The 21,975-nt window shown below is 36.0% G+C and overlaps 1 protein-coding gene and 1 long non-coding RNA gene across 2 annotated transcripts; one reads left to right on the top strand and one right to left on the bottom strand.

Moving 5' to 3' along the window:
• Nucleotides 1-3,675: 3,675 nt before the first annotated feature.
• Nucleotides 3,676-14,776, bottom strand: LOC110897732 (lysine-specific demethylase JMJ25). The gene is made up of 16 exons (XM_022144468.2): nucleotides 13,278-14,776; nucleotides 12,880-13,191; nucleotides 12,660-12,775; nucleotides 11,212-11,311; nucleotides 11,004-11,136; nucleotides 10,855-10,918; nucleotides 10,040-10,778; nucleotides 9,313-9,642; nucleotides 8,915-9,215; nucleotides 5,974-6,180; nucleotides 5,556-5,719; nucleotides 5,409-5,481; nucleotides 5,199-5,284; nucleotides 4,683-4,802; nucleotides 4,552-4,622; nucleotides 3,676-4,067 (listed from the first exon to the last, which is right to left on the bottom strand). Exons 1-16 carry the CDS (start codon nucleotides 14,331-14,333, stop codon nucleotides 3,959-3,961), a joined length of 3,981 nt encoding a protein of 1,326 aa, XP_022000160.1. The 5' UTR covers nucleotides 14,334-14,776; the 3' UTR covers nucleotides 3,676-3,958.
• A 345-nt stretch (nucleotides 14,777-15,121) lies between these two features.
• On the top strand, nucleotides 15,122-16,087 carry LOC110897733. The gene is made up of 2 exons (XR_002568908.2): nucleotides 15,122-15,451; nucleotides 15,848-16,087. It is a non-coding gene; the product is annotated as an uncharacterized LOC110897733 (long non-coding RNA).
• The last annotated feature ends 5,888 nt before the right edge of the window (nucleotides 16,088-21,975 follow it).

Below are 21,975 nucleotides of genomic sequence, written 5' to 3'. Positions count from 1 at the left end.
CACCAGCCCCTCGACCTCGACCATCTAACCTTCGCCCTAATCCCAAACAACCTGACCGATATAACCCGGACGCTTATACTGCCACCGCTTCCCCATCTCTTCCTCTTGAACCTACTAGCTTTACCGTTGCTAACAAGTCTATAGAATGGCGCCAAGCTATGGCTGATGAGTTGTCTGCGCTTCATAGGAATGGCACGTGGACACTTGTGCCCCCTGTCCCTAATGCTAATATTGTTGATTGTAAATGGATTTACAGGTTAAAAACTAATGAACATGGCAAGATTAGCAAGTACAGAGCCCGTCTTGTTGCTAAGGGTTTTCATCAACAACATGGCGTGGATTATCATGAGACTTTCAGCCCAATAATCAAGCCTGCCACTATTCGCACCGTCTTATCTCTGGCCGTCACGAACAAATGGCCTCTCAGACAGTTGGATATTCAGACTGCTTTTCTCCACGGTGATCTTCAAGAAACTGTCTACATGCGCCAAGCTCCAGGTTTCATTGATCCAACTAAACCTGATCATGTATGCTTATTACACAAATCACTATTTGGGCTCAAACAAGCTCCTCGTGCATGGTTCACAAAATTGTCTACTGCCCTTCATCAGTTGGGGTTTAATGGGTCTAAGACAGACCCTTCACTTTTCATCCTCAACCATTCGGGATCTCTTGTCTATCTTCTGGTGTATGTTGATGACATCATCATCACTGGTAACAACTCCATTACTGTCGCCACCATTATTGAACGTCTCAATTCTCTCTTTGCACTTAAAGATATGGGGCAGTTACATTATTTTCTGGGGGTTGAGGTTGTCCATCGGGGTTCTGACTTGGTTCTTTCACAACGGAAATATGTTAGAGAAATCTTACATCGAGCTGGTCTTGCAGACTGCAAACCAATTTCTACTCCCATGCATACCTCTCACGTCTTATTACCAGATGATAGCCCATTACTCGATGATCCTTCTCGCTATAGACAAACGATCGGGGCTCTTCAGTATGCTACTCTTTCTCGTCCTGACATTGCATTTGCGGTTAATAAAGTCTGCCAGTTCATGCATGCCCCCACTGAAAACCACTGGGCCGGAGTCAAACGCATCTTACGTTATCTTAAGGGCACGCTCAATTTGGGTTTATGTATTCGTCACAATACGGGCTATCAGCTTCAAGCCTTTTCTGATTCTCATTGGAACACTAATCTTCAGGCCTTCTCTGACTCTGACTGGGCTGGTTGCCCGATCGATCGTCGATCCACGGGGGGATATGCTATCTACTTAGGCTCGAATCTTATTTCATGGTCTGCTCGCAAGCAGAGAACTGTCTCTCGATCCTCAACAGAGTCCGAGTATAAGGCTATTGTAGAGACTCTTGCAGAGTTGATTTGGTTGAAGTCTTTTCTTCGTGAACTTGGATTGGATAGCACGGCACCAACACTTTGGTGTGATAATCTTGGCGCAACATATCTCACAGCTAATCTAGTTTTTCATGCTCGCACCAAGCACGTTGAAGTTGACTATCACTTTGTTCGTGAACAAGTTACTCAGGGAAAACTAAATGTCAAGTTCATTTCTACTGACGACCAAATTGCCGATATCTTTACAAAGTCCTTGTCTTCTCAGAAGTTTGAGTTTCTACGATCCAAGTTGCAGATTGCTAACCGCCCTGAACTTGCGGGGGAATATTAGACTATGTCTGTTTAGATTATTAAAGTTCATATTGTCTAGGGTACCAAAGTGTAACTAGTTTTCTTATATATTTGGTTGTAATCTTTTATTGTGATCAATAACAAAAACCACGATTCCTATTCTGTTTATTTGATACATTTAGATTCAAAGTTAAATAAAATTATTTTCTTTTATTGTTGAGTTTCATATAATTTTGAAATGAAAAGAGTTGAAGGTTTCCCAACTTGTATACCTTGTTATGGAAAAAAAAAATATAATGATAATAGCTTTAGTTCAATATACAATCAAATCAACCATTAAAAGGTTTTTACTAAGGATATTTTATGTGTTTTTCATTAGAAAAATGATGTTTTTTTACAGCAATTTGTAGATTTTTAAAGATACAATTTGAACTTTCGACCTTTTGGATGTAAAGTAGAACATTTAACCACTCATATATCCCTCCTAGTAAAAAGGATGTTTTACACATTTTGAAATTTGATGTAGGTGAGTTTGGTTGGTATTTAAGGTTTGTGTTGAATTGACTTGTAAAATCAATTGAAAAACATGATTTACAGATAGTCAAAAACAATCCCTGGATTTTGTCTTAAGATCATTTTTCTCTCAATTTATTAGCCAACAACCACTACCATATGTAGGGAGGGTAAGATGGACGACACATAAGATTAAATTACATAAATATCAAAACATTAATAGAGGTTGTTTGTCAACTTCTGAATGGTTAAGTGCTGAATCAGTAAGAGGTCTGAATCATTAAGTGTTAAACCAATAAGAGGTCTTAACCATTAAGAGCCAGTATAATACTTAATCGTTCAAAGGCAAATACCATTCAAACTCGGTATAATGCTTAACAATTCAGATGCAAATGTCTCAACCATTCAGACATTTGCTCGCGAAACAAACAGTCTGAACTATTAAGTGTTGAACCAGTAAGAGGTTTGAACCATTAAGAGCCCCATTAAGAGATAAACAAACCGCTTGAATAGTTTATCATCTAAGTCCAACAACAAAATTCATAATCAAATCCAAACAAATCCATCATTCATATTATAAAATATAGTATATACGTCACTAAACCCCACAACTAAACATAACCCAAAAAAATATTTATTAATCTATTTAAATAACTATATATAGCTTGGACGAATTTGAACACTTCAACGTTCAAACTAAACCTAAAAGACTTGCACAAATTTGAACATAGTTCATCTTTATACAGAAAACCTTGACTTCCATAGTAAAAGAAAGGCAAAGATACTAAAAAAACATAAAGGACTAACAACCACAAATGAGGCAAATCTTTACAATATATAATGTTGCATTTTAGAAACCAAGTGAAAAGGAAAAAAAAAAAGAAAAAAAAATGAGTATCAAATTTCATTAAGTATTTCAGTTATTATTTCTATATGGTTAAAGCATTCACATTCTTTCCATTATTTTAAGTTTTTTACCCTATAATTACACTAAAAATATTACATTTTTTCTCTCCTTTCAATTATATATAATATATATATTTTTTTTGTATTTTTATCATTACCTTTTATCTCTCCTTCATTTACAATCACTTTCAAAATATATTAAATAATTATAGAGAGTGAATAGTGTCCCCTCATATATATAGAGATGAACATTAATATTTTTTTCTCTTTTCAACTCACAACCACTTTTTTATAATATAAAAAACACTCACATAATTTGATGGAAGAGATGTAAATGCTCTTATTTTACAATGTGTTACATTTCTATGGTCACGATTACCTAAAAACCTCAATGTAGCTATCATTTTACTAACTGTAGCAACAAATCATCATTATTAAGTTAAAAGAAATCTAAGAACCAAAAAAGCCTACGCTGGTGGAAAACTATCCTACTTGGGCACAAGACACTTGCAATAACGCGTATCAAAATTAAAGTACAAAAAATTTAGAGAAGTGCGATAACCACATAAACACGTGAACCTGTTACTTTAATTGTGACAACAATTATATAACCACGTAACCGCCTATCTTCTCTCCACCACCACTATAGCTGATTAGCACAACGTACAAATGCTTAAAACAGTTTTCGTGATGAATACAAAATCAACTAGCATATTACAGTTGACAAAATAACATTTTATGGTCCTAAGATTGCATGATTAATGGTCTTGATGTGTATGATCTATTTCACAATCCTAAACACTAATCAAACAGGAAATTATTGTACATTTCCTCATCTATCAGAAGTACAACATACACACCATAAGTCATAACTAGTCACTCTTATTTTTCCTAGCTCAAGTCTTCTGACACAACAACAGCTTCTTCGCTTGGTTCAACAACTACCTCTGACTTTTCATCGACTTGTTCGGTTGCAGGGAGATCAGGTTGCGATTGAGAACTGCGTGCAAGAACAAAAAATTATTTGTTATGGATTCGATTTTGTACAAACAACTTTAACATGGGTTATAAAAATTAAAAGAGTAAAATGGTCCATGAGTTTACGTCACTTTTGCCACTTCGGTCCAAATATGAACTTTTTGTATTTGGTCCCTGAGGTTTATTTTTGTTGGCATTTCCATCCAATTGGCAAAGTGGGTTAGAAATTTCTGCCCTTTTTGTCGTTTTCCTCATTTAAATGGAGGGTATAATCGTCATTTTATGCCTGAACTCCATCAGGAATTCCATTTAAATGAGGCAAACGACAAAAAGGGCAGAAATTTCTAACTCACGTTGCCAATTGGATGGAAATGCCAACAAAAATGAAACCTCAGGGATCCAGACACAAAAAGTTTTATTTTTGGACTGGAGTGGCAAAAGTGACCTGAATGCAGGGACCATTTTGGCATTTTACTCAAATTAAAAAAAAACAATTAATAAATTACTTGTGTTTCTGAATAAGTTTAGTAGCTTCATCAATAGCAACACTTGCGGCATATAGTCCCATCTTCTTCACCTGCAAAACCATTATGATCAAGACCGGTAATTTGATGGTTAGCGAGAGTGTGATAAGTACCTCCAGTTTATCTTCTTTCGATCTATGAGTTTTTGGAAGTAACCGGAACTCTTCTGTTAAACGGATGCACTCTCCAACGTTATCCGGTGACACAAAGTCAAGAGCTACTTTAATGCATGACTGTACAAAAGAATCAATTATTTACTAAACTACCACTGCCAGACATCATATATGACAAAATGGACGGATGTGTCATTGGTAAAGGTAAGCAATTTTGAAACGGGTCAAAAGAGGGTCGGGTCGGGTTGGGTTCAACAAACACTTTTTATCTCCAAATTTTTTATAAAATATAAGTGCATTAAATATGATCACAAAAACTATATTACTACATAAAGCAGTTTAGGATGTTGTATGCATATATGGGCCACTTTTGACCCGTTCCACTCATTTACCTCTTTTTTTACTTTGTTCCATTTGACCCGTTACAAATAAAACATACCCGAAATCAACCCATTCATAAATAAGTACACGTTTATGAAATACATAAAAGCAAAAAAATAACACTACAAATCAAACCTGTCTATTTCTAACTTGATGTGGGCAACCTGCAGGGATAAAAACAGCCTCACCAAGGTATTGCTCAAACGTCCATGGCTCCACGCCTGAAAGTTAAACCCAAGAATCACCATTTATTTTACAAAGATATAAAACTGCAACAATTTTCTTTGATGAATTATTATATTATTATTTTTTAGACTGAGACGGAAGCAAAGTGATCGATCATACCAAACTCCTCCTTGAGCTGTTTCTTGTGTTTTTCATCAAAATAAAATTGTTGGTCATGGATGGGATGAACAACCTAAACAATAAACAAGTTCAATACTTAGTATAAAATATTTATTATTATTAATAATATAAAAAGATAATACTCACAGATCCCACAGGAGAGTTGTTGATGCCACGGAATTCTTTCTGATGTTTTTTGATGTATTCCGTCAGTTTGGGGACGTCCTGCCTACGGAAAATATCCCATAAAGCACCACCATATTCAATATCAGAATCACTTTGAGGAATATCTTCATCTTCAGCTTTGTTTTCTACCAATGATTAATAAAACCATATTATGACTTAGATAATTGGTGTCATATATGATTAGGAAACCAATATTATCACTACAATTTTTGGATACAACAATTTAAGAGGTGTGCATTTTAAAAAAAGGCTTGACCCGTTTGAGATAATACACATCCCAAAGTGATCCATTCATAAGTATAAATGGATTGTTTTAATTTCAATATTATTGAAGAAGAATAAACCAAAAGTAATCAATCAACATCACAAGACGTAGTACCTTCGGGGCAAGTGAATTCATTTTTGTTTGCCTCGGTTGTCGATGGATTCACGGAATCCACCATCATATCTTGGCTGCCATTAGAGCTTAGAATTTCGGTCATTAAAGCTTCACTATTACCAGCATCTCCTTTCTGTATGCATACAAAATCCACATTTGAATCTTTTGGTGCTTCTGTTGTGAGATTAATATCTTCTGCTTTGTTTTCTACCAATAATTACAAAAACAACATCATTAATCCAAATAATTGATATGTTAACTATCATTACAAAAATAGGCATTCGACGACTTTCAACCAGCTTGATCTTTTAACTAAACAACCCAATTTGACCCATGCATAAGTAAGTGGATCGAAATAACTTAAGGAGTAAAGTACACGGATGGTCCCTGTGGTTTACCAAAATTTTGGATTTGATCCCTAGCATTCCAAAAGTACACGGTGGTTTGCACTTTGTAACGCAAACTAGTAAATTACCCCGCGGCAGGCGTTTCGAAAAAAAAATTACCAACCGAAAACGTACATAATAATAAGCATAAGAACATATTATATTTGACCCGACTCATTTCAGGGGAGAATTTATGTCGAAACGTAAATCAACTTGAATTTACCCAAATATACATAAAAATAAACGCGTTAAACTCAATTACAAAGTCTCTAGAAAGCTAAGGGGTTGTATAAGTCAATGCTGAAAGTTGAGGGGTAAAAGTATAAAAATTACAAAAAGACAAAAAAACCCCTCAAATCACTATTCACCCAAAGTTGGTAATTGTAATATATAATAGAGAAAAATGCCCGAATAGTCCCTGTGGTTTGCTCCATTTTCACCTATAGTCCCTACATTTTTAAAATTACAGCTATAGTCCCCAACTTCTGCACATTCGTTCTCGGATAGTCCCTAGCGTGGATGGGGGTTAGTTTTCTTAGCTAAGTGGGTCTGAATTGCCTAAAGTGCCCTTACTCTAAAAGAATTAAAACATTAAATAAATATAGGGTCCACCTATCTTATTGTTTAATATTATAACTAAGTGGGACCCACCAACCCCCTTTCTTCCTAAACCTACCTCTCTCTCTCTCTCTCTCCATAGTTGTCAATAGCGATCATAGTGATCGCTATAGCGTGCTACATAAAATAGCGATTGATAGCGAGAATAGTGACTCCTTATTTTTTTTGTTTTAATATAAATATCAATTAAACATAGCTACAAATTAGCTGGATTTTAGGTTTTTGTTAAATATACATGTAAAATAGCATATATACCAGGGTATTTTGATATAATATACATATAAAATTATAATTTCTTTTTTGCTAGTGTATCGCTATTTATAAAATAGCGCCCGCTATTTATCGCTATTCGCTATGTAGCATATAGGTACCTTATCGCTCTTTGTCGCTATTCACCATTAACAACTATGACTCTCTCTCTGGCGCACACACACACAGAGAATTGCAAGTTTGAGCTAAAGTTTCTTGGAAAGGATGGTGCTCATGTCCATACAGAATTTAGTCAAAGCTTTGTAATTTCTAATCTCAAGAATGCAAACCATACATTGGAGATTAACAACTGATTTAAATAAAGATACGTCAAAAAAAAAAAAAAAAAAAAAAAAAAAAAAAAAACAAACCTAAGTTGAAATGATTGGATATGCATATGAATGCTTCATATATAATTTGCCATAATGATAATGAAGATAAAATGGACTTAAAAGCGGACTAAAATGTCAGAGCAAACTTTATTATAGTTCATCAAAAAATTCACTGAACCTCAATGATAGATCTCATAAGCAATACATTGCAGCATAGTTGTCAGATTACGTTGCAGAGGGATTGTTGCAGAAGTGGTTGTGGTGGTTGTTGCAGCGATTGGCAGTGGGGGTTGTTGCAGTGGTGGTGGGGGTGGGTTGCGATTGGCAGTGGGGGTTGTTGCAGCGGTGGTTGTTAGTGGAGATGGTTGGTCAGAATGGTGGGTGTAGCGGTGAAGGAGATGTCTTGGAGATTGTGGTGGTTTATGGATGGAGTTGAACAGTGGCGGAATCAGAACGATTTAGTTAGGGGGTCATCATAAGCTTATATTCTATACTGGTTCAAATTAGGGGGTCCATCTCTAAGTTTGTTCTTCAAAAACTCAAAATTTATAAATAAAAAATCAAAAAGTTCCGGTAGCCGAAGGGTCAACGGACCCTCTTGACCCCCCTCTGGTTCCGCCCCTGGAGTTGAATCGTGGGGTTTGTAGCAGTGGTGTGTGGAGACATGGGGTGGCGGCATGGTGGTGGATGGCGGTGGTGGCCGACAGAGGTGGGTTGAACGGTGGTCCAAGGTGGTTTAGACGGTGGGGTGGGGAGATATTATGAAGAAGATGAAGTGGGGTTAGGGTGGGGCCCACTTGAAATTATAAATAATAAATTGATTTTTGTAATGTGTTTAATCTATTTTGTTTTATATAAAGGGTATTTAGGTCATTTTACACTCACTTAACACCAAAAGCTAACTCCCATCCACGCTAGGGACTATCCAAGAACGAATTTGCAAAAGTTAGGGACTATAGCTGTAATTTTAAAAATGTAGGGACTATAGGTGAATATGGAGCAAACCACAGGGACTATCCGGGCATTTTTCTCTATATGATATATAATATATATAATAGTCCCCAGCCAACAAATATAAAGGTTTTAGCATGTCCAAGTTAGAGACTAAATGTGTTACAAAGTGCAAGCCACAACAACAATTCATGTACTTCTGGAAAAAAAATTGGGCTAAATACGTTACAGAATGCAAACCACAGGGACCATCCGTGTACTTTTGGAAAGCTAGGGACCAAATCCAAATTTTGACAAACCATGGGGACCATCCGTGTACTTTACTCTAATTTTAATATTATTTAAGTGTAACTTAACACCTAAAGTAGTTTAAGAATTAGACATCAGCGTTACAAGGCAATGTACCTTCGGGGCAAGGAGGAAGCTTAGAATCTAATTCATGTTTGTTTGACTCGGTTGTTCCCAAAGTCAACGGATCCGTCATCTTATCTTGGCTGCCATTGAAATTATTGTCAAAGCTTAGATTTTCGGCCATTAGAGCTTCATTATCACCAGCATTTCCTTTTTGTACATCCACATTTGAATCTTTTAGTGGTTCTGTTGCAAGATTGCTATCTTCAGCTTTGTATTGCTTCCGCAACTCGTTAATACGTTTGAGTTCCCTAGGGGAAACGTTAACTTTGGTTGTGTGTAGCAGAATGTTAACCTGTATTTCAAAAAACAACAAAAGAAAATGATACAATATAATACAAAGTCGTTACTTTTAAGTAACTTTTTATGCTAGGATATATATATATATATACCGCATCAGAAATGTCACAATGTAGTTTCGTGACTGAATCACCTCTACCGAGCTCTTCAGGAAACCCATAAGCAATATAAGATTTAGGACCCAAATCGGGTCTTCTAGAACCATCCGGAAGTTTTGTAGCAAGATTAAGAAGACCAGATCTAGGATGAGTATAATCACTGAAAGGAAGCATTGCGATGAACTCCGCACAATGTCTTGGCAAACACTCGTCAAACGAATTTGTCGGTGGCCAATCTTTGAGCTTTAACATCTCCGGCCATCCGTTTTGATGCCTACGACCCTCCACATACCCCCTAAAAAACTGGTAAAGATGAATCTCGACCTAAACCCACAAAAATTTACAAGTGTTATGAGCATGGTTGTAAAAATCCCGACTAGCCTCCGGTTAGTCGTCGATTAATCGCTAGTTGGAGGTTCACCGAGTCTTTTTTATCTAATCGGCCAGTTAATCAGTAGGCGGTCAAATCCAGTCCTATGGGTCGACGAAGGTGTTAAAACATGTCTAGTTAAAAAAAAGACATGTAAAAATGTGTGTATATACATATAAAACTGAAAATTACATATAAAATCCCAATCTGATTAATCCTGAGTAATCGCTAGGCCGACTAGCGCTTAGAGATTCTTACAATATTGGTTATGAGTACTAACTAACTCGAAGTTGAAATAGAACTATTCATAAAGTTAGAATAACTCAAAAACACATTTTCATGCATACATACCTCACATAAATCCAAGCAATCAATAGCCTTGACACATTTATTTTCCTCCTTAAACTTTATTTGAGCGCTCCTAAAGCCCCGCATCATGACCCGCGGTTCCCAACTAAGCCCGCAAGTCTTTTTTTCAACATTTCTAACCACAACCGGTTCACCTCTTCTCCAATGCATTTGAAAATGCTCAAAATCATTATCTTCCAAATCAATAGCGTTAGGGCAATAAAGTAAATTGTCGTTACTACCCTTTCGAGAAGCTGATTTCCTCACAACATCATCGTCATTTTCCACGTTAGGGCATACGGGGCATCTTTCTCCAAAGTCCACGTTCGCCATTTGAAAGTCGCAAGTCAAAGCTTCTGACTTTTCAACAAGCTCATCGACCCAATCAGCTTCGTATATTCTTTTCAATTCTAGCATTTCGATACCGCAACCTCCACGAGCTTTTGGAGGGCAGGGTATGCTTCCGTTCACGTTCGCTTTCCAAATAGGGAAATCTAACGAATTGTTGGTTATTGAAGTTTCTGGTTTAAAATCGGCTTTCCAACCGAAAAACTGCGTGTTTGGTTCGGTACCCTGAAGTCGAGAATGTTCAAGAAACTGTTGGAAAGAAGATTCGGCTTCCGTACCGCCAGGCTGGATGCCGTCTCTTAGTTCACGACAACAATTGAGACAAATATCGTACGAGCAATCGGGACTTGGGCAGCTTCTGTGAAAATTGACAATCGATGTATTGCAGTTGTCACTGTCCAACAAGAATTATTATTGTTTAGACATTAGAATCGGTTATAAAAAAACGGGTGCTTTAGGATGAAATTTACCAGTACACTCTGTCATCTTCATCAACCGAAGTTTTCGGTACACGTTCTTCAGTCAATTCAACGCCTAAAAGTGGATAACAAACAACCAACTTAAACCTTAAACAAACTTGCGACTTTAATATAGTGACGGTTTATGAATAAAGTTGTACCATGTATGCCAGATTCCACCAAAAGCTCAGATCTTTGCTCTTCTTGTATATGCTTCAAAAGAGGCAGAGTTTTTGTAAGCAAATAGAGAGACCTTTGCAGTCGGGTATCTTCATCGGCTTCTTTATGAGTAGCCTATAAAAAGTTGAAAGTCAACGTATGAAAGTCAAACGTATAAGAAGTTGAAAGTGCAGGAATAGAAGCATTTACCTTTACAATTACGTTTGCTTCAAGACAAGTTCTGCAGTTGCAATTGCCACGACAATATGGACATGCAACCTTGACTTCCGCTTTTGTTCTCTCTGGATACCTATTATTATTATTATATTCAAAATTTTATGTAATAATAATTAGATAAAAGTAGTTAAGCTTTAGGAAGTCCAATTATTAAAAATAAATAATAAATGACAAATCTGTGAATATCTATCCGCTAAGAAGTTTGTTTTGCCTAAGAACTATGCAGTTATAAAATCATATAGCGGTCAAGTTCCGCTATATGATATATAGGTTATAGCGGTGGTATATCGGTACTTTTTATATTTATCCGCCATTGACGGCATAGCCTAGGAAGGCTAAGAAGGATTTTTAAAAATCCCAGCTCAAACGAACTCCGATTGAACTCGCTCCAGTGGTGTTGGAACCGGCTCGGGAACCCTAAACCCTAAGCCAAACACTAAAGCTAAAGCCGAAAATTGAAGCCTAAAAGCTGAACCCTAAAAGCTAAGATGGTAGAGCATAGTTGTTAATAGCGAATAGCGACAAGTAGTGACCGCTAAATAGCGATACACTAGAAAAAGAATTTGGAAAACTTTTATATATATTATATCAAAATACCCTGATATATATATGCTATTTTACATGTATATTTTACAAAAACCTATAATCCAGCCATCTTATAGCTATATCTAATTCCTATTTACATCAAAAAAAAAAAAATAATAATAATAACTGTTGCTATTTACGCTATCAGTCGCTATAACCCAAATAGCGACACTTCATCGCTTTGCTACATAGCGCGCTATAGCGATCGCTATAGCCGCTATTGACAACTATGTGGTAGAGTTTGACGAGCCGGTTCCAACGCCGTTGGTATCAGTTCAATTGGAGGTCGTTTGAGCCAGTTATGAATTATCATAAAATAAAATCCTTTTTATCTTTCTTAGGCAAAACAAACTTCTTTATCCTACATAGGGGAGGGATAATTTGAGAACCACCTCTAGTTGCAAGAACCACAAGAACTCCTATCAAACAAACGGATTTTTAAAAAAAAACTTCTCATATTTTCTATACACTACTAAAATATATGGAAAAAAATAGATAGAGAAATTACATGTATGCAAAAAAATACTGTTACATATATGTAGTAAATGTGTAAATTTTTTGTTCTTACATGTATACTCTATTTTTTATTTTTTTATTTTTCATGTTTTCCATAAATTCTCGTAATATATAGGAAATATGAGAAAAAAAGTCGTTTGTTTAACAGGAGTTCTCGTGGTTCTCGCAACTGGAGATGGTTAAAAGGAAATAAGACTCTCAATTCAGGTTAAAAGGAATAAATAAGTAAATATCTTTTGCCCTTTGATATTTGCAGCCTGTGTAAACTAAAACTAACTATCAGAATCATAACTGTTTAAAGGTGATTGTAAATCCCTTACCAAGTCGTAATGCATCCATAGCAATAGCGTTTTCTTTTGCAGTTTGAACAAGAGGTGACATTTTTATAAACGTTCAAGCGGCATTGGTGACACATCAAACTTCCCTTATTTCCATTCTGCATCGGTCAGAAAATATCATTGACTTTGCACGTAATACAAGTCCAGAAATGTGACAACCGTTATAAACTAACTAAAAAAGAAAGAATGAGGTTGAACTCACTGAAACACCTGCATTCGACTGGCCGTTTATGTTTATGTTTCTGTTCCGAGTGAGTTTCCGACAACCTTCAATATACTTCTTGGGCCTGCCTCTGGGCCTTTTGGGGACAGTTGGATCCTCTTTCTTCTTAGCAGGTTTTTTACTTTTCACCTCATTATCATAAGCCAAGATTTCACCAGCTACAATTAACCGCGGTTTCTTCTCACGCTTTCGCTTACGCTTACGCTTTCCATTTCCATTTTCACCTGCATTATTCGCATCTTCCACAACATAATAATCATCAACAGTAGCTCCAGTTTCACCATTCTCACCCTAATTAAAAGAAGCATGTATTAGAACAAAAACTAGCATAATTTTGCTACTGATTTATTTATCAATTTCTTAGAGAACAAACTCACCTCAACGCCTGATTCCTTGCAGTCCAATCCGTTAATCGGATTCTCAGTTTGAGCACTAACATGTTCATCAACCATAGTTTGACTTTGACTTCCACCCAACGGCCGACTTTTGCACTTCCTCGGCTTTTTGTCTTTACAACCCTTCGGTCGACCCCTGCCAACACCTTTACGAACACCATTCGTATCAATACTCTTTTTCGCCTTTGAAACTTGTTCGACATTCTCAATTCCATTCAAAGCTTCTCCTACATTACTCTCATCTTTCTCACCACTTTGACAAATGTCTTTGATCCTCTTCTTTTTGTTCTTTTTCGCCTTTGAAACTTGTTCGACATTCTCAATTCCATTCAAAGCTTCACCTACATTACTCTCATCTTTCTCACCACTTTGAGAAATGTCTTTGATTCTCTTCTTTTTGTTCTTTTTCGCCTTTGAAACTTGTTCAACATTCTCAATTCCATTCAAAGCTTCACCTACATTATTCTCATCTTTCTCACCACTTTGACAAATGTCTTTGATCCTCTTCTTTTTGTTCTTTGAACCCTTCGGTCGACCCCTACGCCCAACTTTAACACCATTATCACCAACACTAACCACCTCTCCCATCTTCTTCTCCGAAACTTGTTCCGAATTCGCATCATTCTCACCGTTCCCAATCCCATTGGAACCTTCACCTTCACCTACATTATTAGCAACACCAACACTAACCTCTTCCATCTTCTTCTCCGAATTCGCATCATTCTCACCTTCACCTACATCATTCTCATCTTTTTTACCCGAAAGCTTCCGCCTTTTGTAACTCCCTCTAACACTCTCTACATCAAAACTCTTACAAAGAAGACCAACAACTACCACCCTATCTTTTTCCCCTGCTTCACCCCCTCTCTTTTTATCATCATCATCATCATCAAAACACACATTTTCACCATCATTTCTCATCCCCACAACAACATTCAAATCCACCTGATTTCCCTCTTTAACAACCTCTTCAAGAACCCCATCAGAAATCTTTACATTTCTTGACTCATCTACTCCACCCCCACCAATCTCTTCCATCTCATTCAAGAATCTTCAACACCCACAAAACAAAGATCATCAAAACCAAAAACCCATATCTCAAAACCCTAAATTTCGCATCTTTCCAAAAGGGTTGAAACAAGAACCGAAAAAGACGCTAAATTGGGGACAAACGGATAACGAATATGTGAAATTGAAAAGGAATCTTGTGAAAAGATTGTTCTTCAAACATATGATTCTTCGAAATTGTGAGTGAGAGTGAGAAATAGAAAGTGGGTGTAATTCGAAATTCAAATAGAAAAAGGTAGGACTGTGTACTGTCAGCACACAGGAAACCTAGTTTAGATGGATGGTTAGGATTTGATGGGATGTAAATTACGGATTTTAATGTGGCTGTTTAGAAGACTACAAGTGAAAGATGTTTGGTTTGGTGTTTCCGATGGGTAATAAAGACAACGCCGGCAGGTGTGACACTTGTTGTTGAGAAGCTCTACGTGTGAGGAATCATATGTTAAACCTTGAGTAAATTACAAGTTTTGTCCTTTATGTTTGGACCAAATTGCAAGCGGTGTCCTTTGTCTTTAAATTTGACGAGTTTTGTCCTTAACGTTTCAAAATCTTGCACGTTATGTCCTTTAGCCCTAACTCAGTCAGATTTTTTAATTAAATATGGTCATGTGCCTTGCACATGAGGGCGTTCTTGTCATTCACCTTCTCAGGGGCTATTTTGTGAAGAATTCTTATTCAGGGACTATTTATAAAAAACTTAAAAAATAAAGAAACAATTATAATCTCTCTCTCCTCTCTCTCTCTCTCTCTCTCTCTCTAATCTGAAACAAAATTACTCTTTCTCTAGCATCATCTTCCTTCATTAAACTCTAAAAAAACATCATCAATTCATTACACAGATCAATATATCACTTTATTACAGAACTCAAAAACTATCCCTCTCTCTAATCTCTCGCTCTTCTCTTTCTATACGGAACCAAGCCACCACCGGAACATCATTACACTGAACCACAACCTTCACGAACTACCAAACCAGGCTAACAAAGGCAGCCGTTGAACTATGGTGTTGACGGTGGTGGCCGCCGATAGCAGGTCTCCCAGAGATGGAAAGCATATCGAAGTTTTGGGCTACTATAACCCTTTGCGAGGTTCTATATTCTATCATCATCCTCTGTTTTTTAACTAGAAATTTTGGAGATTTAATAGAAGATTGAAAGCATTTGTTAGGTTACGATATTTGGGCAAAAGTAATAATTTAATTGGATGGTTTGTTTGCTGTTAATCGATCGATCGATCGGAAACTTACAACACTTGGGAGGGAATTTTGAGCTCTAGTATTTGGGGTTAATTTAAATTAACGACATTTGTGGCTGTGATTGTTAAAAGCATGAAGCTACAAAACTTTTTGGGCACCAAGATCCACTTTTGTTTGACTTTATTTTTAAATCATGATAAAGGTTGATAATTATTGTTGTGTTTGTAAACATAAGTCAGTATTTGGTATATGAGTTGCTAATTGTTGGTTGATTATCCGGTTAATGCAGGTCAGGATGGTGGTAAACGAATGGGGCTTAATATCGGGGTGAAGTAAGTTGTTCGCTACACTTATCGTCATTCGATATGATATGAATCAGAGAAAATTTTTGAGAGTTCAAGGAAGGAAGATGATGATAGAGAAAGAGTGGATGTAATTTTGTTTCAGATTAAAGAGAGAGAGATTATAATTGTTTCTTTATTTTTTAAGTTTTTTATAAATAGTCCCTGAATAAGAATTCTTTACAAAATAGCCACTGAGAAGGTAAAATGACAAGAAAGCCCTCATGTGCAAGGCACATGACCATATTTAACCAAAAAATCTGACTGGGTTAGGGCTAAAGGACATAACGTGCAAGATTTTGAAACGTTAAGGACAAAACTCGTCAAATTTAAAGACAAAGGACACCGCCTGCAATTTGGTCCAAACATAAAGGACAAAACTTGTAATTTACTCTTAAACCTTTTAGTTACTTACCTGAAATGAAATTAAAATTGTTCTTTTTGGTATAGTCTGTTATTAGGCTATAGGGTGTGGTTATGACCCTTATGATAACCATGATTCTCTATATAGGCATCATCTCATCCATTTTTAATTCACCATTTAAACCACTACCTTAAGGGTGTGGTTATGACCCAAACCACTATCCGCTTTATTTTTTTTTAATTTATTTTTGTCTTAAAATTTTCAAATAGGAGGGTCGTGGCAATCGTGGTTTAATCCATGGGAACCACCATCAATCAAGGAGGGGGGTGGTATACCATTTAATTAATGGTCCTAGTGGCAATAATGTTCCAATCCATGACCCCCACACCCCATAGCCTTAGAATGTATGGTGGTAAAACGGTAAGGTGTGTTTTATTGTTTTTAGTAGGGCCGTAAACGAGCCAAGCTCGACCCTACTCGAGCTCGAGTTCGGCTTGAACTTAATTCGAGCTGGCTTGACTCGAGCTCGAATTTCAAATCGAGCTGAGATTTGAGGCTCGAGCTCGATTTAATAAAAATTTGAGCTAGCTCGGCTCGGCTCAATCTAGCTCGAACGAACAAAGAACCACAAAATTTACTACATAAAATGCCCTAAAAAATGAATATCTTTATAGACTAAGGGCTATAATTACAATTTATTTTGTCAAATGGCTAAATATGCAAGTATAAATAGTTAGCTCACTTTGTACATTGTCTTCACATTCTTTTACAGGGGAAATACTCCCTTAGTTTTTGTCTCCTGAGCGATGTGGGACAAAAAAAAATGAATGATGTAAATCTTATCAAGCCGGCTCACCAGCTCACGAGCCGAGCCAGGGAAGCTCGAGCTCGGCTTGTTTACAAACCGAGTCGAGTCGAGCTGGCTCGTTTACAACCGAGCCGATTTTGAGCCGAACTTTTTATGAACTTTTTCGAGCGAGCTGCGAGTCACGAGTTTTTTGAACACCCTTAGTTTTTAGAGTTAAAAGTTGGTTCTTTTTATATCTATATTACTATAATAAAGCATTTCGTATGTATAAAATAATAAATTCTCATCAAATTTTAAGATGGCATATGAAGAGTTAAGTTAAAATGCCTAACTTTTTTGTTATTTTCTTCAATTCATACCTCTCTTCCCTTGATCAATGGTATTTATGTTTAATAAATCTATACTATATATTAGATTATTTATGAATAATAAAAACTAAGCTTATGGATAATAAACTCATCACATTCATCAAGAACATATATTAAAAAATACATATTATTGTATCTGTGTATTTGGACTAAAGGACTATTCCGTGAACCAAAATTAAACAAATTTAACATAAATTGTGTTTTGTAATTTTAGAGAAATTAACTAAAATTTAGATGTAAATTGTCGACTCTGCCGCAACGCGCGGGTTTCCCACTAGATAAAAAAATGTTGCAGTATACTATATAATGTTTATCATAAGGGTTTCCCATACGTTGCATTCGCGAAGCTCGGGTGCTTTTATATCTATACACACACAACATATATATGATTTTTTAACATTTTCAGGTTTGAATTATGTTCTCGGCCCATATTGTCGACTCTGCTGCAACGCACAGGTTCTCCACTAGTTTTAAAAAGTGGTTGTAAATGTGGAGTAGAGACAAAATGTAATCTGTATTTTCAGGGGACACTGTTCACTCACCCTATATAATTTCTTAATATATTTTAAAAGTAGTTGTGAATGAAGGAGATAAAAAAGATACTAATAAAACTAAACTTGGCAAGTGATTTCAACAAGCATGAAAATAATGCGCAGAAATAGAATCAAACATTTAAGAATCTGGGATACAAAATTTTCAAGTTTATATCACTTTGAAAAGATTACAATGTGATTGTATGGTTATTTGCTGGTACAAACAAATACTTAAAGAATTATGTGATGAATGGTAGTGGAGTTTAGTAGGATGTAGTAAATGCAAGGCTTAAAACTCACTATAGAGAATATTGGGTATGAACAAACATTTGTTTATGTCACAGCCCCCAACCCCACCCTAGGAACGGGAGCCGCGAACCAGTCAGATGGTATCGGTGTTTGTTAATTTGGCAGCGGAAATTTTCATCAGGATCGTAGTTAGGAAATGTTTTTATCAGAGTTAAACACCATAACGTTTAAAATGAATAAATGGGATAAAATCCAAGTTTTTCTGATAATACATTTATAATAGACAAATGGGACAAGCCCAATTTTCATTTTAAATATATATATATATATATATATATATATATATATATATATATATATATATATATTTATAGGGAGTAATCATGATTATTGAAAACAATTCTCCTTTTTAATTAGGTAACTTTTATGGCCACTTTTCTAAGCCTTCAGTGCTCCCCAGCTGGCTTTTATTGGCTTCACATTAAGTTACCTGAAACACGTGTTTAAAACATTTTATCAGTAAGAAATACTGGCGAGTGAATCCCAGTTTAATCAAAACAGATTTTATCATTTTACAGCATTGAGGGCGGTCGCGCAATTACATTTGTTTCCATCTACCTTAATTACCACCCACGGTACTGTCAACCCGACTTGTGGTCATGTTACTACGCACAGTATAGTAACAAATTTTGTATGCAAAACCCTAACATACCGACGATAATTGTAGAATACAAATACTCAATCACTGTTTAATATAATGTAAATCATTTGAGGTTTTGTAAAAATAGTTTGTAAAAAGGAGATTACTCACATTGCTAATTTAGGTATTTCCCTTGTGACTTCCTGGTTATAATCTAGTTAAATAAACGATGCACACGCGTTAGTATAATAACCCAATTTACATTAGGTATACCCTTCCCGAGACAGAAGTCCAATGACTACGTCGGGCAGAGCCTCAACAGTTGTTACAGAGCACTAGATCAATCGGGCAGCGTATCTAATACGTAACCGGGGGTTAAAATACTTACAACGAGGCAGAGCTTCGCTAATTAGGTGGAGGGGGGGTATTATACCCGGGAATTACTTATACTATCAGAAGTTGAGAGAGAAATTTGAATATTGAACGAATTCCAAATGAATCCGATCGATCCAATTTATAGGGCTGCTTAGTGAGTCCCTCGCGCCCCGCGACGGAAATCAAAAAGGCCGTCGCGCCCCGCCAGGGCCAAAAGGCGGCAGCTGGTTTGCTGAGTCACCACCGATGTCGACGCGTGTCCTGCCACGTGGCGGGATGGGATTTCGCCACTCGTCACTCGCTCGCGGCCCGCGATGGAGTAGGTATAGTCTGCCGCGCCCCGCGACAGACTTAAAATATTGTTTTTATTTTATTTTTATTAATTTAAATGTATTTTGGGCCTATTTTTCGCATATGGGGTGTATTTAGGAGCGTTTAGGTTGTCTAAAATATTTTAAGGAGGGTTGTTATATCTTGGGTATAATTCCTGAATTATTTAATAAAATAAATAATGTATTCGCATTAAGTACAGTAACCCAATTCAATTTTATCCCTACGTCACGAGACAGAACCCCAACGTACTTAGTCAGGCAGAGCCTCGACATGCGTTAGTGGGTCTTAAATCAATCGGACAGGGTATTGACTCAGTGATCAGGGGTTACAATACTTAAAATGGGGCAGGGCTTTGTAGGATTTTAGGGGTGAAATATTAAAGAAAATGAGATTTATTTAAGAGACAGGGTGATCGAGAGGGAAGACAGAAGCTGAACAATTTAGAAAGGTTGATGCTACCTTCTATTTATACTACATTTTGTTAACTTGAGGTTCACGCAAAGTTTAGTCTAATTCTTCTTAGTTAAGCCATGTCCACTTTCATTAATTCCTTTCAATTTTTGGACTTCCACGTATTAATTCTCATGCATACTCATGCAATGTGGATTTTCATATTTTAGTTTTGATGATTATTATTTTATTATTATATATATTATAATTAATTCAGCTGCTTCACTTATTTGGTGCGTATAACTTTTAAAATATGACGTTTTATTAAACAATGAATATGTCATTAGAACGAGAATAATCTTATCTACATTTTGAACCAAGTTTCATTAAAAACGGAATAGGTTCAAATATAATGTATTTTTATAATTAAATTATTAAACGGTTCCTAGGCTCGTCTAGGTACTTCATATTTCTAACATTCAACTTACCCATGATCTATTCGTGTAATAACTTTATTTTAAATTTAAATGTTACAGTTTATTCATACACTTGTATTGTGAGAAGTAGCTATTTGGCATATTCATTGAATCCTTTTAGTCGAGTAGTCACTTTGGAGTTCGTGCAGAACCTTATCTTTTTATCAAGTTGCTTTATCAGAACTCTGATTAACTCATTATTAGAAATATGATGTCTTTCATCATCAGATTTCTGATGATCAGATCTTATCAGATTCTGATGATATATCAGATTTATCATCAAAAACATCAGATTCCTCTGATCTGGTCTTCTTCTCTTGTTGAAGATGACTTTGTGATCTTCTTGATGATGATGTTCTATTTCTTTTGTCAATTTGTCTTGTATCATCTTTCATTGTGACCTTTTGACTTTGTCATCACCAAATCCGATCGGAAGGATCATATTTCTTCATCATTTTTCCTAAACATTTACAAAAAGTTTTCTAACAATTTCTCCCTAAGTGTTGTAAGAAAAATAGTTACTATGACATACAAATCAAAACATAATAATCAAAGAGAAACTTCCAGAAACAAAATAGAATAGTTGTTCAACTAGACATCCAAAAGATAGAAAATGACAAATGTTTTTCAAGCTATATGATAAAGATCTCCTTTCTTCAATCTCTTGTTTTGTGGGATCAATTTGTTGCATTCTATGTAGAGAGCTTTGTAGACATCTCTGGCTTCAATCCATTCATCTATTATTTTTTCAATCTACCTTCTGAGGTCTGTTTTGGCACGTCCTTTGATCATCAGCTGTTCTTGTTTCTTGTTTATGCATTCCTTAATGTAGTTGAGGGTCTTGTTAGAGTACTTGCATATGTCACTTAGTCTAAACGTTGCTTTCTCCTCATTGATATCCCTATAAATAACAGATAATTCAGATTGTTCAAAGATTAAACATGTTCTAGCTTCAACCTTGATTTCATTAAGGATCTTTGTGTCCTGAGGTCACTACAAAAAAATGACTTTTGGGGACTGAAAAATCAGTATCTGATGCGTAAAATCAGTCCCTAATGGTTATCAGGGTCTGATTTTCCAGTCCCGCCAGTCCCAGATACTTAGTACTAGATAGTGGTTTTAACAACTAAGAATCAGTCCCTATTGTACGACACCAACAAGGACTAATAGTTAGTCTTGGATACATAAAAATTCAGTCCTCAATTTGCTTCCCGGTACCACGTCATTTCAGTCTCGATACATTTCTTCGGTGACTAAAAAATTAGTCTCGGATACTACGATACTTTAGTCCCAGGTGTATTACTTAAGGACTGAAAATCGATCTTATATACATGTCTATATTGTCCCTATAAGTTTTGTTAGGTTCATGATTCCATGTCAAATCAGTATCCAATAAGATGTTTTAGAGACTAAAAATTAGTCTGAAGTACAACATGATTTCGGTCCTTAATATGCTTCTCTTAAGTACTGAAAATTAGTCTCACATACTATGTTGTTTTAGTACTTAATATGTACTTTTAGAGACTGATAATCAGTTTAA

The sequence above is a fragment of the Helianthus annuus genome, chromosome 13, assembly GCF_002127325.2.
Source record: "Helianthus annuus cultivar XRQ/B chromosome 13, HanXRQr2.0-SUNRISE, whole genome shotgun sequence".
NCBI classification, from domain to species: domain Eukaryota; kingdom Viridiplantae; phylum Streptophyta; class Magnoliopsida; order Asterales; family Asteraceae; genus Helianthus; species Helianthus annuus.
Note: the sequence above shows the minus strand (reverse complement) of the source record. Positions and strands in the feature narration are given on the sequence as shown.